Source organism: Ischnura elegans, chromosome 7 (genome assembly GCF_921293095.1).
Source record: "Ischnura elegans chromosome 7, ioIscEleg1.1, whole genome shotgun sequence".
Classification (NCBI taxonomy): Eukaryota; Metazoa; Arthropoda; class Insecta; order Odonata; family Coenagrionidae; genus Ischnura; species Ischnura elegans.
Genome location: NC_060252.1, coordinates 8,481,996 through 8,495,228, shown reverse-complemented (window position 1 = coordinate 8,495,228; position 13,233 = coordinate 8,481,996). Strand labels below are relative to the sequence as shown.

General features: G+C 37.5%; 1 protein-coding gene across 1 annotated transcript in view; it reads right to left on the bottom strand.

The window, feature by feature from the left end:
* LOC124162510 (dynein axonemal heavy chain 1-like) overlaps positions 1-13,233 on the bottom strand; it is a 94,065-nt gene that overhangs the window by 25,831 nt on the left and 55,001 nt on the right. Inside the window, exons 14-19 of the mRNA XM_046539076.1 lie at positions 7,589-7,766; positions 3,286-3,418; positions 2,952-3,179; positions 2,682-2,795; positions 2,137-2,340; positions 107-270 (exon numbers count right to left, since the gene is read on the bottom strand). Of these exons, the coding sequence (XP_046395032.1) occupies positions 107-270; positions 2,137-2,340; positions 2,682-2,795; positions 2,952-3,179; positions 3,286-3,418; positions 7,589-7,766 (1,021 nt within the window). The remainder of the gene's footprint in view (positions 1-106; positions 271-2,136; positions 2,341-2,681; positions 2,796-2,951; positions 3,180-3,285; positions 3,419-7,588; positions 7,767-13,233) is intronic.

Genomic DNA, 13,233 nt, shown 5'->3' with positions numbered 1-13,233 from the left:
GAAACTGAAAAAAATTCCTTCATTTTTAAGCAGTAATTAGACAAGTGAAAACCTGCAAAGGAATATTTTCACAAATTTCACAACTGAAAAATTATTTCTGACTCACCTCAATTGGCTAAACCAGGTGAAATCACTGGTATCCACACTACCTTTCTCCAGTAAGTCAATCACCACATCCCTGGAGTGAACTTCAATGGTGATGAGAGCTGACAGCACTTGTCTCTCAACTTTGGTAAGCTTTCCCTTAACAAGATTTCGAAGACCATCCAGCTAGAAAATTTAAAGGTACTTGAGTCCAGAGTTTTATTAAGCTATACTACTCATTAATTCCTTTCTTTTCCATGCAAAATAGCTTCGCTTTGCTCTTAAATATAATTTTCCCCCCTATAGTTAAACCTGTGGCAAATTGGCATATAATTCAGAGGGGAAAAATACTTAATCCATTTCCGCCTGCTGTAGCCATATACTGCACCATTCTGAGCGCATGAGGGTCTTGAAGGAAATACTCACTCCTTTTTGCTGTCGAACTGTCAAAATATGTTTTTCAAACTTGTAAAAACTTAATCCACTTATTAGTTTATTTTTATGACGCTACGAAACGGAAATTCAAAATGAACACCTGCTGTCAGTAAATTACTTGCAAGTATTATAACAGTAAACAGGAAGTGGTATTGTATAGATTATTTTCACTTTCTTTCATCCAAAAATATGCTTTCATTGAAGATTCATCCTTTCTATCAAGGTCAGTGGCGCCGACTCCATGGGGCTTGAGGGGGCCCGAGCCCCCTCAAAGATTCGTTTGGGGGGGCGGAGCCCCCTCAATAATTCAAGAAAATAATTAAGTTATATTATGCTTTGTGAAATCACAAAAATATATTGTTAATTTTTATTTCCCATGTTTGACGATAGTTACCTTTTAAAATAAATTCAACAATGTGTGTTGAAACAAATAATTATAAGGTTAAGCAGGTTAACTGAATCAAGTGGTGTGAATCATGGTAGTGTTTCGGTGCTGCGACACACTTTGGATTTAACCTCTTCCCGGGGAAAGACCTCCGATATGGGCCCCCCCAATATTTTTTATAAGTCGGCGCCCCTGATCAAGGTTACTCATAAAAATTGAACATTATATTATGACCAAGTTACCGAAACACCTCATTGGATTACTAAAGACAACCATAGGAGCAACGTACTTAAATATCATCAGAATCAGGCAAAAAGTGGGTTAAATTAGACTTTCATTGTGGTAATTTGAAACGTGGAGTAAATGATAGAGATTAGAGAATTGATGAACTATAAAACATTATGTGCATGGAACGAATACTGCAGGATCTTATTTCGGTAGGAGGTCATTAATAGGATACTGTGATGACTATAAATACATAGGGATACAAATTGCAGAACAAAACATTTCAAAAACTACATCCAGAGAAATATGGAAAGTATAAGGGCTAATGAGGGCATAAAAGAGTGTCCAAAGCAACATACTGATGGGCGACATCAGAGAAGGTAAATTTATCAGTACAGGGTGGTGCAATGTAATTACTAGAATGGTGTGACCAAAAGAGAATGCATCCATGCCAAGATGACATTAAAAAAAAAACTTTGCTTCTGTGATGATCTCAGTACATTCGAGGGACCAAAATCTAATGTATGTATTAGCATAGATTAGTAAAAGGTTGACCTCAAGCCACCTCTGCATAAGGAATGTTCTAATGTTTACAGCCAAGTTTTAACATGTTTTCCACTACCTATTTACACTGACTTGATGGCTTTATATAAGAAAATATATGAATAAACTTGAAACTAAGTTTAAAGCCACCAAGAACTTCCCCTAGGGGGTAAATTGTGGGTCAACCACAAGATATAGGAATTAGTTGCAAGATAAGCAAGCAAGTTTTTTTTGTCGAATAAACAGTCGAGGATAAAAATCAATTGCAGTCCAATATGGCATAGTTCTTTCCGTGTTTTAGGCAGGCTATTTAAATGACACAAAAAGCCTGAAAAGATACCATAATTTGGTGATGGAAGGCCATCAACCATCCTGCCATCACCTGTAGTTGAGGATAGCATCTTTAATTTTCTGCCTATAAGCATAAACCTGAAACAGAGAAGAGAGGATCATAGGATACAAACCTGTCGCAGAAGTGTTTTGTAATATTTCACAAGTTTCTTCTGGATTAAACCTGCTTCCACTCTGGCTGTCCAAAATGTCTGACTTCCAGCAATCACAACCTGTCCAGGCCATGATAAGACCCAATCATTTCTCTTTTTATTTCTAATATCAATTAATGCCTCCTTCATGATACCCTGAATGGTAGTCTTCATGCATGACTCAACCTATAAACAGCATCATTATTAGCACATTACCCCAACTTCTTTCTCAAACAACGAAAATTAAGCTATGAGAAGGCCAAAAAGTTTTAGACATACAATGGGGGCTTAAATTCCATTATCATTTTTTGGCAAAAATAACAGTAAAATACCTATCATGCCAGTATGTAACCTGAAGAGACTTAATATCCAATGACCTTCAGTGAACCTTAATAAAGCTCTATAAAATATAATCAGAACACTGTCCAAGAGAAAATGGGTTGATGCAAAAGGAAACTTGAAATTCAAAACTCTTCAACCAGAAAACTCTGCAAAATCCATGTGTGGAAAAAAATTGGCAGACAAACCTCTGATAGCCAATCCTCAACATGCCCCTCAGGATAAAGAGTGCTGGTGAATTCCACTTGCTCTCCTTCACCAGATATCATGTGAGTTATAAGAAGATTTTCCCCAAATTTTAGCTGTATTAAAAGATAATAAGTATTTAAAATCTGAGTCATCTCTTAATGCTTATATTTAATTACTGAAAGTTTCCTATAACTTACTGTTACAGTTATTATTTAATAGACAAAATGAAAATTGTGCACTGTAACAATAGTATTAATTCAAGTGAATACCTTGTAAATATTTTCAAAGCATTTTCTGAGATGAGGTTGGACAGTAGTAGGATGCTGGGCTTGGGACAAAATATCAAGAAGCTCATCATCACTGAGAAAATAAAACCTTGGAAAGCACATTCTCTTAGTTTCCAAATATTCAGAAAGTCCTTTCTGTACCAGGTCCAAAAGGTTGGAACAATCCTTAAGCAGCTCAAGTAGACGAAGGTCTGGACAAACTGTCATTATCTGTACCCACACAACAAATGCAAATCAATGCATTTCCCAACAAAAATATTACATAATACATAAAGACTTTCAAATAAGGAATACAAGTATTAGAGAAAATTTTCACCTTTGGTTGCTCATTAACATTTTTCATTATACGACGCCAAGTTCGATCCATAAGAGCATATTTTTTACTCTCATTGGGAAGCTGTCTGGCAATGTCCATACTTGAAAATATAGGTTGCAAGTAGAGCCACTTGCTGTAAATAAATTTGATAGGAAACACCTCAGTATACAATCAGTTTTAGAGATTAGACTCAAAAACAACTTAATTTTCAATGGAATAATCATGAACACGAATACCTGTGAGTGTGCAGCCATTAAATAACATCACTATCTTTTCTTAAAAATAGGTTACAAGGGCAGATGAATTAGAACTTTAAAAATTCAATAATCACCTATGCATTCAAATGAAGTTTGCTTCAAACACAATCTTACTATAGAATGCTTTCAAATTATCAGCTCCATGCCTTTTTAGCAATGGTTTGAAGTAACAAACATTTGCTTGAACACTTGAACAAATAAGCTTTGTGTGGTCAATAAAAACTCAATTTGAAAATATGTATTGCCAAAGATAGATATTAAATTCACTTTAAATGAAGTTTCAGACAAGTCCTCAATGGCATTTGAGACTGATTTATATTAAGTTTTTGAATTTAATGATTTTTGTAGAAAGTGGATTTTGAGATACCCACTGGTAGGGACATGCAAAAGGTGGGGTTATTTTATAGCCAAAAGTGGTGCTATATTTAAAAAAAGCGATGTTATTTTTCCCTGAAATCAGTGTTATTTTAACATCAAAATAATTGATGTTGATTGAGAGCCATGCTTTCACTGGTCCACCCATTGCCCAAAATTTAAGATATTATTGACCAGGGATAATTTAAGCAAATACATACGTGGAGTATTGACTAAAATTCACCTATTTTACATATTTTATCGTTCTCATATCCATATATCCAGCTTACATAGAAGAGAAATTACTTTTGAATGTCTGTAATTTCAAATGAAATATTGCTATTGCGATCATAAGTTGTCTTCTTTTAGATTTGTTCTCTTATCTGTTAACACAGTGCTATAGCAGGAAAAAAATCTTTCTGAGTCCATATTTGCAGAGGTGATCCAAATTGCTTAAAGGAACTTAGATGCTACCGATGTCTCAGACAATTTGAGCTCCTGGATTGCTTTAATTATATCCACTGAACCGCGGGAATTTTGCTTTTATAGTAATTTCTGTCATTCTCCCAACCCCAACATCGACTTCTCTGTCTCCATTGATTCGAGGCCATGAATTTTTTGTCTTTAAGTCAGGGTTCACATCTGTAGTCAAAACTTCTTGGGGATCAAAAACTGAGATCTTTTCAAATACCTATTTTTCTGCTTAGGTCTTCTACCATTAAAGAACTAAGTTTGGTTGATGCCTTTTTAGCCATCTGCATAGGTATTGACTTTACAGCAGCTGCTTTAGAGGGTGTCATGTTTTTTGAATGTAATAAGTGGTTTTATCGACAAAAAAAAAAAAAAGTACTCTTATAAATATTCTGGAGACTCATTTATAACTTCCTTAACTATTTCGAGATGGTGGAGTTCTCTCCTTAGCATGAATTGAGGACTGGGCCCCATGATACTCTTCGGTCCCCTCTGTATGGAGCATTTATGTTGGACATTTGTTAAGAAAGGTCTTGTGGATAGTCACACACTCTCAACACCAACCTTTCTCGATCCTTCCTAGTGGGACTTCGCATTATCTTGGACTCCGAGGGTGGTTGGTCCCCCTCTTTTCGCCATTCTTAGTTTATAGTTTTTCAGAAAGAAGAATATATTTATTTCGCATACTAACTGAATGAACAAATGTATGACTGTGGTCCCTTACCACAAAGAGGGGTAATATAAGACGAGGGGTCTGGATACCTGCTCCCAGATTTCGAGAGTGCGGCCTAAGTCCCACTAGTTAGGTCCCTAAACTAAGACTTCATGAACCCGCGACCGTCATAAAAGGGGGAGAGTAAGGAAATGTGTATTTTCGGCATTCGTTCTCCTGCGTAGAAAAATCTCCGTCGAAAATTCGCCCCTTTTCGCGTCTCCCGGGTCAAGAAACGTCTTGTCGCATATTTTCGTCATTAGTAGCGAAAGGGTTAGCTCTCTGTAGAAAGTGTGTGCATTAGGATAGTTTGAACCCTCCAGTAATTTGAATGAGTCAACCAGCAGATTCCCATGGCATTCTGGCTACTTTTTAGACATCGCGTGAACGCGGTTTAGACATCCTCCTGACAAACATGTCGCCTTATTTCATTGAATGTGTTTCTTTGTGGAAATCATGAATTTTTTTCTCTGCATTGGCCGCTCACCGACGCGACGAATTTCCGCGGGCCGCCGTGAAATCTAGAGAGTCGTCTCGTCGGAAAGCGGACTGAATTTCACGGCTCTTTGCCGAGAACGGCAGCCGGCGATAAATCGTTTCGGCTGAAAGCTGCCTCAATGTAGCTCCGTGTGTATTCCACGGCATAGACGGCGCACCGCCTTTTTTGCCGCTTTCAGACGAGACGGCTTTGCTAGTCCGGCCGTCGTCAAATGCAAGGCACCGTGCTTTCAAATAACCATTGGTCTCAAAGTATGACATCAAACGAGTCGAATCGCGCAGTTGACGGCACGGCGTTGTCGACGGTCAGCAAGGCACCCATTTCAATCCGCCCCGGCGATGTGCCGTCTGTTGCGTGAAACACACACTGTGCTACCTTGAGGCTACTTCCAGACGCGACGACTTTTCGCCGGCCGCCGTTCTCGGCGCGGCGCCATGAAATTCAGGCCGCTTTCAAACGAGACAGCTCTATGGATTTCACGTCGCTGTGCGTGAACGGCGGCCCGCGGAAATTCGTTGCGTCGGAAAGCGGCCAATGCAGTGAAAAAACCACGGCTTAAATATACGCCTCGGAAAAAAATTTCGTGGGAAAAGCATAAGCAGAAGAAAAAAATGATGAAAATCACGTCTGAGTTCGTGAAAATCGCCCATGAATTGGAGAAAATCGCTATTAACACGAAATTCGCGTATTCGCGGGAAAACCCCGAAATTCGCGCAAAAGTTCGCGTTATCGCATTTGCGACTTCTGCATGTCCCACTAATAGTGACTTTAACAGAAATTATTAATAAAATCGGGGATATAATATTGAGAAATTGATCAGAGTTGAACCACATTTTTGTGGATATATAGGTGTATTATATTTGTATGTGGCCTCAATTTTGGAAAAAAAATACCGAGTTCAAAAAATTCATCAAGGAGATGCGACTTCAATTCTGGCTTTCAGAGGAGAAAAAATTCCATCATTACAGGTGATTCAATGGGTAATATGGAGCCATTCAGCCTAAATTTTATTTAGTTTCTGAATCAATACTCAACTGTCGACAAGATCTTTAGATCGATAGATTGAATACAGAAGTACCCTTCAGCTACCAAGGTTAAATTATTTCACGAATTTTTGCAGATTGCATTTCCAAAGAAGATTAAGCAGTGAAATGGGCCAACAAGACGTTGGCCACATTTTTTATGCTTTCACATATCTGAATTGATTATTTGCAAAAGAGGACAATCGATAAGCAATAAAATTAACTCAAATAACATAACCCTCAGAGACAACCCTGGACCCTTTATGATCTCATTTGCATATATAGACACCTCAGAGATATACCTGAGTGGACAACTATGTGCCTAGAAAAATGAAGAGAATAATAGGTAAGCTGAAGCAAATGAGGGTAATTTTTCTGGACACATACCTATGTGACCACTTAGATACATTTTTGAGAGTTCTTAACGGATATGAGACCATAATATCTCATAAGATGCCTCGGAGTTGTTTTCGAGATATTTGATACTATGAGGCCATAAAACATTATGATTGAAGGAATTAAAACCTCGCTCTATGGTCTAGAAATGAAGTCACTCCCATTATTATAATGCATGGCATACTATAAGCCACTTTTCATTGGAAAGTATTATAAAACCCATGCTCAAGGTGTTGAAGCAACCAAAGCGACTATTATATAAGGTCCAACTGGAAAGAATCGATACACATTAAATGATGAGTCATCATAAAAATGTCTTTTTTTAAACCATACTCCATATGCATATAGCTCCTGAACCATACTATGAATTTGGAAGGCTCAAAATAGATGGAGAAAGAGTGAACTACATTTTTCAAGCTAGAGTTCAATTATAACAAACAAGGAAAATTTAATTAACCCCTTAAATAAACTTCTTATTGTTTCGTTAGAATCAACTTATCTACCCTCATATTTTAGACTTAAACAAAATACGTTGTATATTATATGATTCATAGAAGCATTTCACAATGAATTCCATTTTGTGGAAGCTTACTTTTGAGTGTCAAGCCAAATATCCAGAACTTCTTGTGAAATCCTCAGCTTTTGTTCCCACTCCATAATTTTTTCTTCAAATGCATATTTATACGGGCTAAACACCAAAGTCTGCACAAGAATACTTTGTTCATCAAGAAGTTGAGAAATGTCTTCGGTCACTTTTATTATGTAAGTACCTGTATAAACATAATCCTATAAGAATAAAATGTATACAATTTTAAGGAAGACTCAAATTCTATTCTAAATACTTTCACTTCCATGAGGTATATACTTTTAAAAACTGAAATCTATAAATAGGCTTATAAAAGGTATGGCCGTTAAAAGTAAATGCATAAGAAGTTAAAGATGTGTCCCTAATGGGCAAGTTTTTTAGCAAAAAATTAAAAACAAGTGCCGAAATGGAATACTGGAAGGAAAAATGGTTACCATCAAAATTGCCATTCAATACTGCCAAAAACTTAGTGTTACCGAAAGTAACTTATGCAGCTTGGCACTCTTACTCGGCCGTGAAAAACAGGAAGCATGAAAGTGCTTGAAATTTCAAATTTTTCTCACACAGCTTTACTTTATGTTAATCAAGGGGAGTCAACAAGGCATGTGCCTCAAGGATCCCTCCTTGGTCCTATATTTTTCCTGCTCTTCATCAATGATCTCCCTACTCACTTGTCTCATTCTAAAACCACTCTTTATGCTGATGACACCTCCACCATCATTACTGCCAATAGTGCTCAAAATATAGCTGACTTGACTAACCTTACAATCATGGAAATGCATCAGTGGTGTAATATGAACAATCTGACAGTTAACAATCAGGAAACTATCTTCCTCCAATTCCTCCATAAAATCTCTTAGAAAAATGACCTCATCCCTCACATAGACATAATCACTCACTCCTCTGATGTGTAAACAACAAAGTTCCTTGGAGTCCTAACAACCTTGGTCTCTGACGACCTTGATTGGGTTCCTCACATACAGGTTGTACTCAATAAATCTCTGTGGGTATATATATGATCAGAAGGTGGCTTCCTAGTTTCATTGGATACTTTAAAAATGGTATACTATGCTAAATTCCATCCTCATATTTCTTATGGCATTCTGTTTTAGGGAACTCATCTGTGGCTAAAAAAGCTTTTTCAGCCCAAAAACAAGCTATTAAAGCTATGTACCATGTCCCTATTCGCACTCCAGGTAAAATTTTCTTCGCTAAATCCAAAATCCTCAACCTTCCTTCTGTGTATTTCCTAGCATGTGCCTGCTTTGTTAAAGGAAACCTTTCCCAATTTCTTACAAATTCTACCTACCATGATCACCTCACCCATTCCAGAAATAATATCCACTCCAACCAGTATTCCAGCCCTCTCTGTCTTAAAGGTCCCAACCACTCTTCCTCCATCTTTTACAATAAAATTTCCATATAAATAAAAAATAGCAACTCACTTTCCATATTTAAAGAGAAACTAAAACTTCTCCTAGCTGAAAAATGCTACTACATTGTTAATGAATATCTGGAGGATACATTGTAAGGTAATTTCCTAGAGGGTAACTAGTGAGAAATGGGCGGTGGAATCCACGTGGAACCCACGTGGAAATTAGGTGGAAATGTAACGTGGATACCACGTGTTTTTGGTCGTGGAATCAACGTGGAACCCACGTGGAAATTTGGTGGAAAAATTAAAACAGCAGTAGGTGCTGCCCTGAAACATTCTCATACATTACCATGGCAATGCATAAGAATGTATAAAAATTTGAAACAGGTTTATACAATTTTTTCATAGGGGATACCATCATTTTCTGCTCCAGGCTGTCAGTTGAAAAATAAACATATCTAATACAGAAATATTACATTCATGTCATTTATCCTGAATTTTCCCTGTGGGTCCAGTTTGAATATGATTATCTATAAAATATCTTCTCAAGACATCTTGTAGATATCAGAAAAGGGAACATTCAGAAGCCTACAAAATGTCTGGAAGCTATTACAAAATATTTTATGGATATTTTATGCTATGATGATCCTTTATCTCATCTATGAAATATTGTTAGTTTAAAAATTTATGAGAAGAACCAAAGCATTGCAATGCACATTTGCTTTCATCATGAAGAACTATCTGCACATGGTTAGGGAAGAATTTAAATTTACTGCTTATTCAGTGGTGGCATTTTGTTTGGAATTGTATAAGGAAGGACATTAGCTGCTGGGTATTTGATTTAGATATAGAGTGGTTGAGGTTTTAATGGTTTCAGGACAGCACCTACTGCTGTTTTAATTTTTCCACCAAATTTCCACGTGGGTTCCACGTTGATTCCACGACCAAAAACACGTGGTATCCACGTTACATTTCCACCTAATTTCCACCATAATTTCCACGTGGATTCCACCACCCATTTCTCACTGGAGGGGTGCCTGTTTTTTCCATGTCTCTGTTAGTATTTATTAACCCTATGGACTCTGATATAATGATGTATATATCATATTTAAATGATTATCTTGGGAATTCCTAAGAACCTGGTAATATCAATCTTCATGTATGAATATAATTGTACGTTAATTTTATACTAATAACTTTAGACCTTGCAGGTGTCTGTATTGCTAATGGTGACATAAATGTATTATTATCATTACTATTATTAATGACATGATTCTGGGTAAAAAAACAGTATATATTGGGTTAAAGGGCATGAATGTGAATAGTTTCTGGGAATCGTGAAAAGAAAGATTAAGATTATAATTCTCTGTTGATTCGGTATCATCAGGTGGCCTGAAATTTGCAGCACTTTAGGACATATATAAATGACCACTGAAAAAAAACTCAATGTATGGAAAATTTGAAGGAAAAAAAACCTTCACCATTTAAAATTCTCAGGACATGTGAGCCCCAAACACTTTCAAATTTACACTGGAAAAAAAGGATTCTTAAATTAAGAAGGAAATAACAATGCCATCTAAGAAAAGATCATAGTTTTTGAAGGATTTTCTAATCCACTGGAGTCAGAGCTAATGACACCTGGTGTTCCCAGCCTGAAACTTGCTAACATAAAAAATATTCTTAATGTTAGAATATTTTGATCTCTGCATTTCTTCAGGGTATCCTTCCGCATCAGCTTGTTTGTAGACAACGGTTTCGCTGGCTATCCTGCCAGCGTCTTCAGGTCGAAACTGTTTTCTACAAACAAGCTGACGTGGAAGAAAACCTGAAGAAAGGCAGAGATCAAACCATCGCCACGGAAACCTATGTTCTGACGTTAGAATATTTTCATGCAAACTTTCAGTTTTACATAGTCGTAAATGGGCTCATGGAGGAAACTGATTGCCAGGGCCACCCAGAGGGAGGCCACAGAGTTAAGGGGGCTATTTCTCCTGGGAAAAGGGGGGCTCCACACCCAAACTCTACCCCAGGCCATAAGAAGTTTGTAGGCGGCCCTGCTGATTGCAACCTGAGAACACTTTTGGGAACATGTGAGGGGTGTATTTCAGTGTTGGCATAATAATATGAGGGTTGACTTAGAAGTAAGGTCTCCTAAGTCATTTCATCGCTGCATGAAGCTGTAAGCACCTACACCACCATGTTCCTTGCTTCCTCCAATGCCACTCTCGACCACTGGAAGCATTGTTGACCGCTCATTGTTGGCATAGCAGCCGTTTCCATGGAGTTATCCCTCACGTATCCCTCCAGTCCTAAAATTCAGTCTTCCATACGAATTTTGACCGCAAAAAAGGTGGCACCTATGGAAATTCATCGCCAATTTAGTAAAAAAAATGTATGGATTTTAAAAATTTTTGTTAAAGGTGTAACAAGAACTTTTCTGCAATGCAAAGGTTCACTGCCAAGTGGGTGCCCAAATAGCTGACAGAAGACCACCACAGGCAGCGCACGGAAGAAGTTGTGCTGTTTTGAAGATGAAGGAGATGATTTTTTGGACACCATCATAATGGGTGATGAAACCTCAGTTCATCACTGTACCCTCGAGATGAAGCAACTGTCTAAACAATGGTGCCACCTAACGTCTCCAACACCAGAAAAGGTCAAACAAACCCTGTCAGCCAAGAAGGTCATGGCAACAGTGTTTTAGAACCAAAAGGGAGTATTGTTGGAGGATTTTATGCCTTGGGTAACCACTGTCAATACAGAAAGATACTACTAAACACTACAAAAGCTTTGGCATGCCATCAGGAACAAACATCCAAGGATGCTGATGAAGGGGGTCTCATTTCATTACAACGCACGCCTGCATAGGGCTAATCAGATGCAGGAACTTATCTCAAAGTTTGGATTGAAAGTGATTGGGCACCCTTAGTACACCACCGATGTCTTACTCAGTGATTTCCACATATTGCTCACCCTGAAGAAGCTCCAAGGAGGGATGAAATTCGTGACAAACAACGAGGTGCAAGAGAAGTCCAATGCCTTCCTTTGCAATGCGGATGGAAACTGGTATGAAGACAGGATTCAAAAGTTCATCATGCGGATCAGGAAAGTCATTGAGCACCAGGGTGACTACATAGAAAAATAGCTGAAGTCATGACCTTTCCAACAATTTAACACTAGGAGGACGGGAGTTTCGCGCTACCTAGAAGGACGGCTAGGGGTCATTTGACCCCTAAAATGTATTTTGGAATAAAACGCCTAATTTTCAACCAATATTCAGTTTAATCGTATTAATTGTTGAATCAGTTCATTAAAAACACTATTTAACATTATTAAATATTATTTCCATCGTCAAAAGTTAATAACAATTATTTTAAAGAATCATGAATTAAACCGTATGTAGCAGTCGATTGCAAATCTAATAATGAAAATACATACACTCAATACAAAAATTGTGTTATATGTTTAAACTATATGGGTGCTGGGTTTAAAAAATTTGCATTAAAAATTTGAAAACTTGTTACTTTGTTGTAAATCTCAGACAGACAGTATTTTTTCAGCGCTGTTTCCACAAAATATTTTTTGCGCTGAATGCGTTCATTGGACGATTTATTCATCTACATCTAAATCTAGACACTAACCCGCAAGCCGCTTAAAAGTGTGTGGCAGGGGGTGTTAGGACACCAGCCATTTGCACATGAAAAGGAATTTGGAAAATGGAAAGGAAATTGGTGCAATGATTCAATTTGATGGTATTTGGCACCTTTTTCTTTTTTGTGCCCGTGGAGATATGGCTGTTGGATTTGGAGACGTGTAAATAAATTGATACATGCTATCCATCATACCTACTCCTGCTTTGTTTTTATTATAAAATAGGATGGGTCTGGTATTCTTTTATTCGTTTCGGAAATAGTGTCGTCTGAGATCATGCTGCAGAGTGAAAGTACATTATTGTTCTAGGTTGCCTGATTCTACGTAAGAGTATGGTCTAAGGTATTTTTGAACACTCGCGTTGAATGGATTACATGGCTATATTAGGCGTCATGGATATTTGTGCGTCACGCCTGTTTTTTCAGATCGTCCATGCAAGAGAGGTTTTCCATTTTTTATCACTTCCTGCCAGCTGGATGGATGGAAAATAATTGTTACAGGTTACATTTATTCCTGAATTCTTGTATGTACGGTCACTTTAGTAACTATTTATCTCCCCAACGCTTGATTTGATGACCAATCATCATCTTTGCCACAATATGGAAATTCATTTAGGCTGTATTTT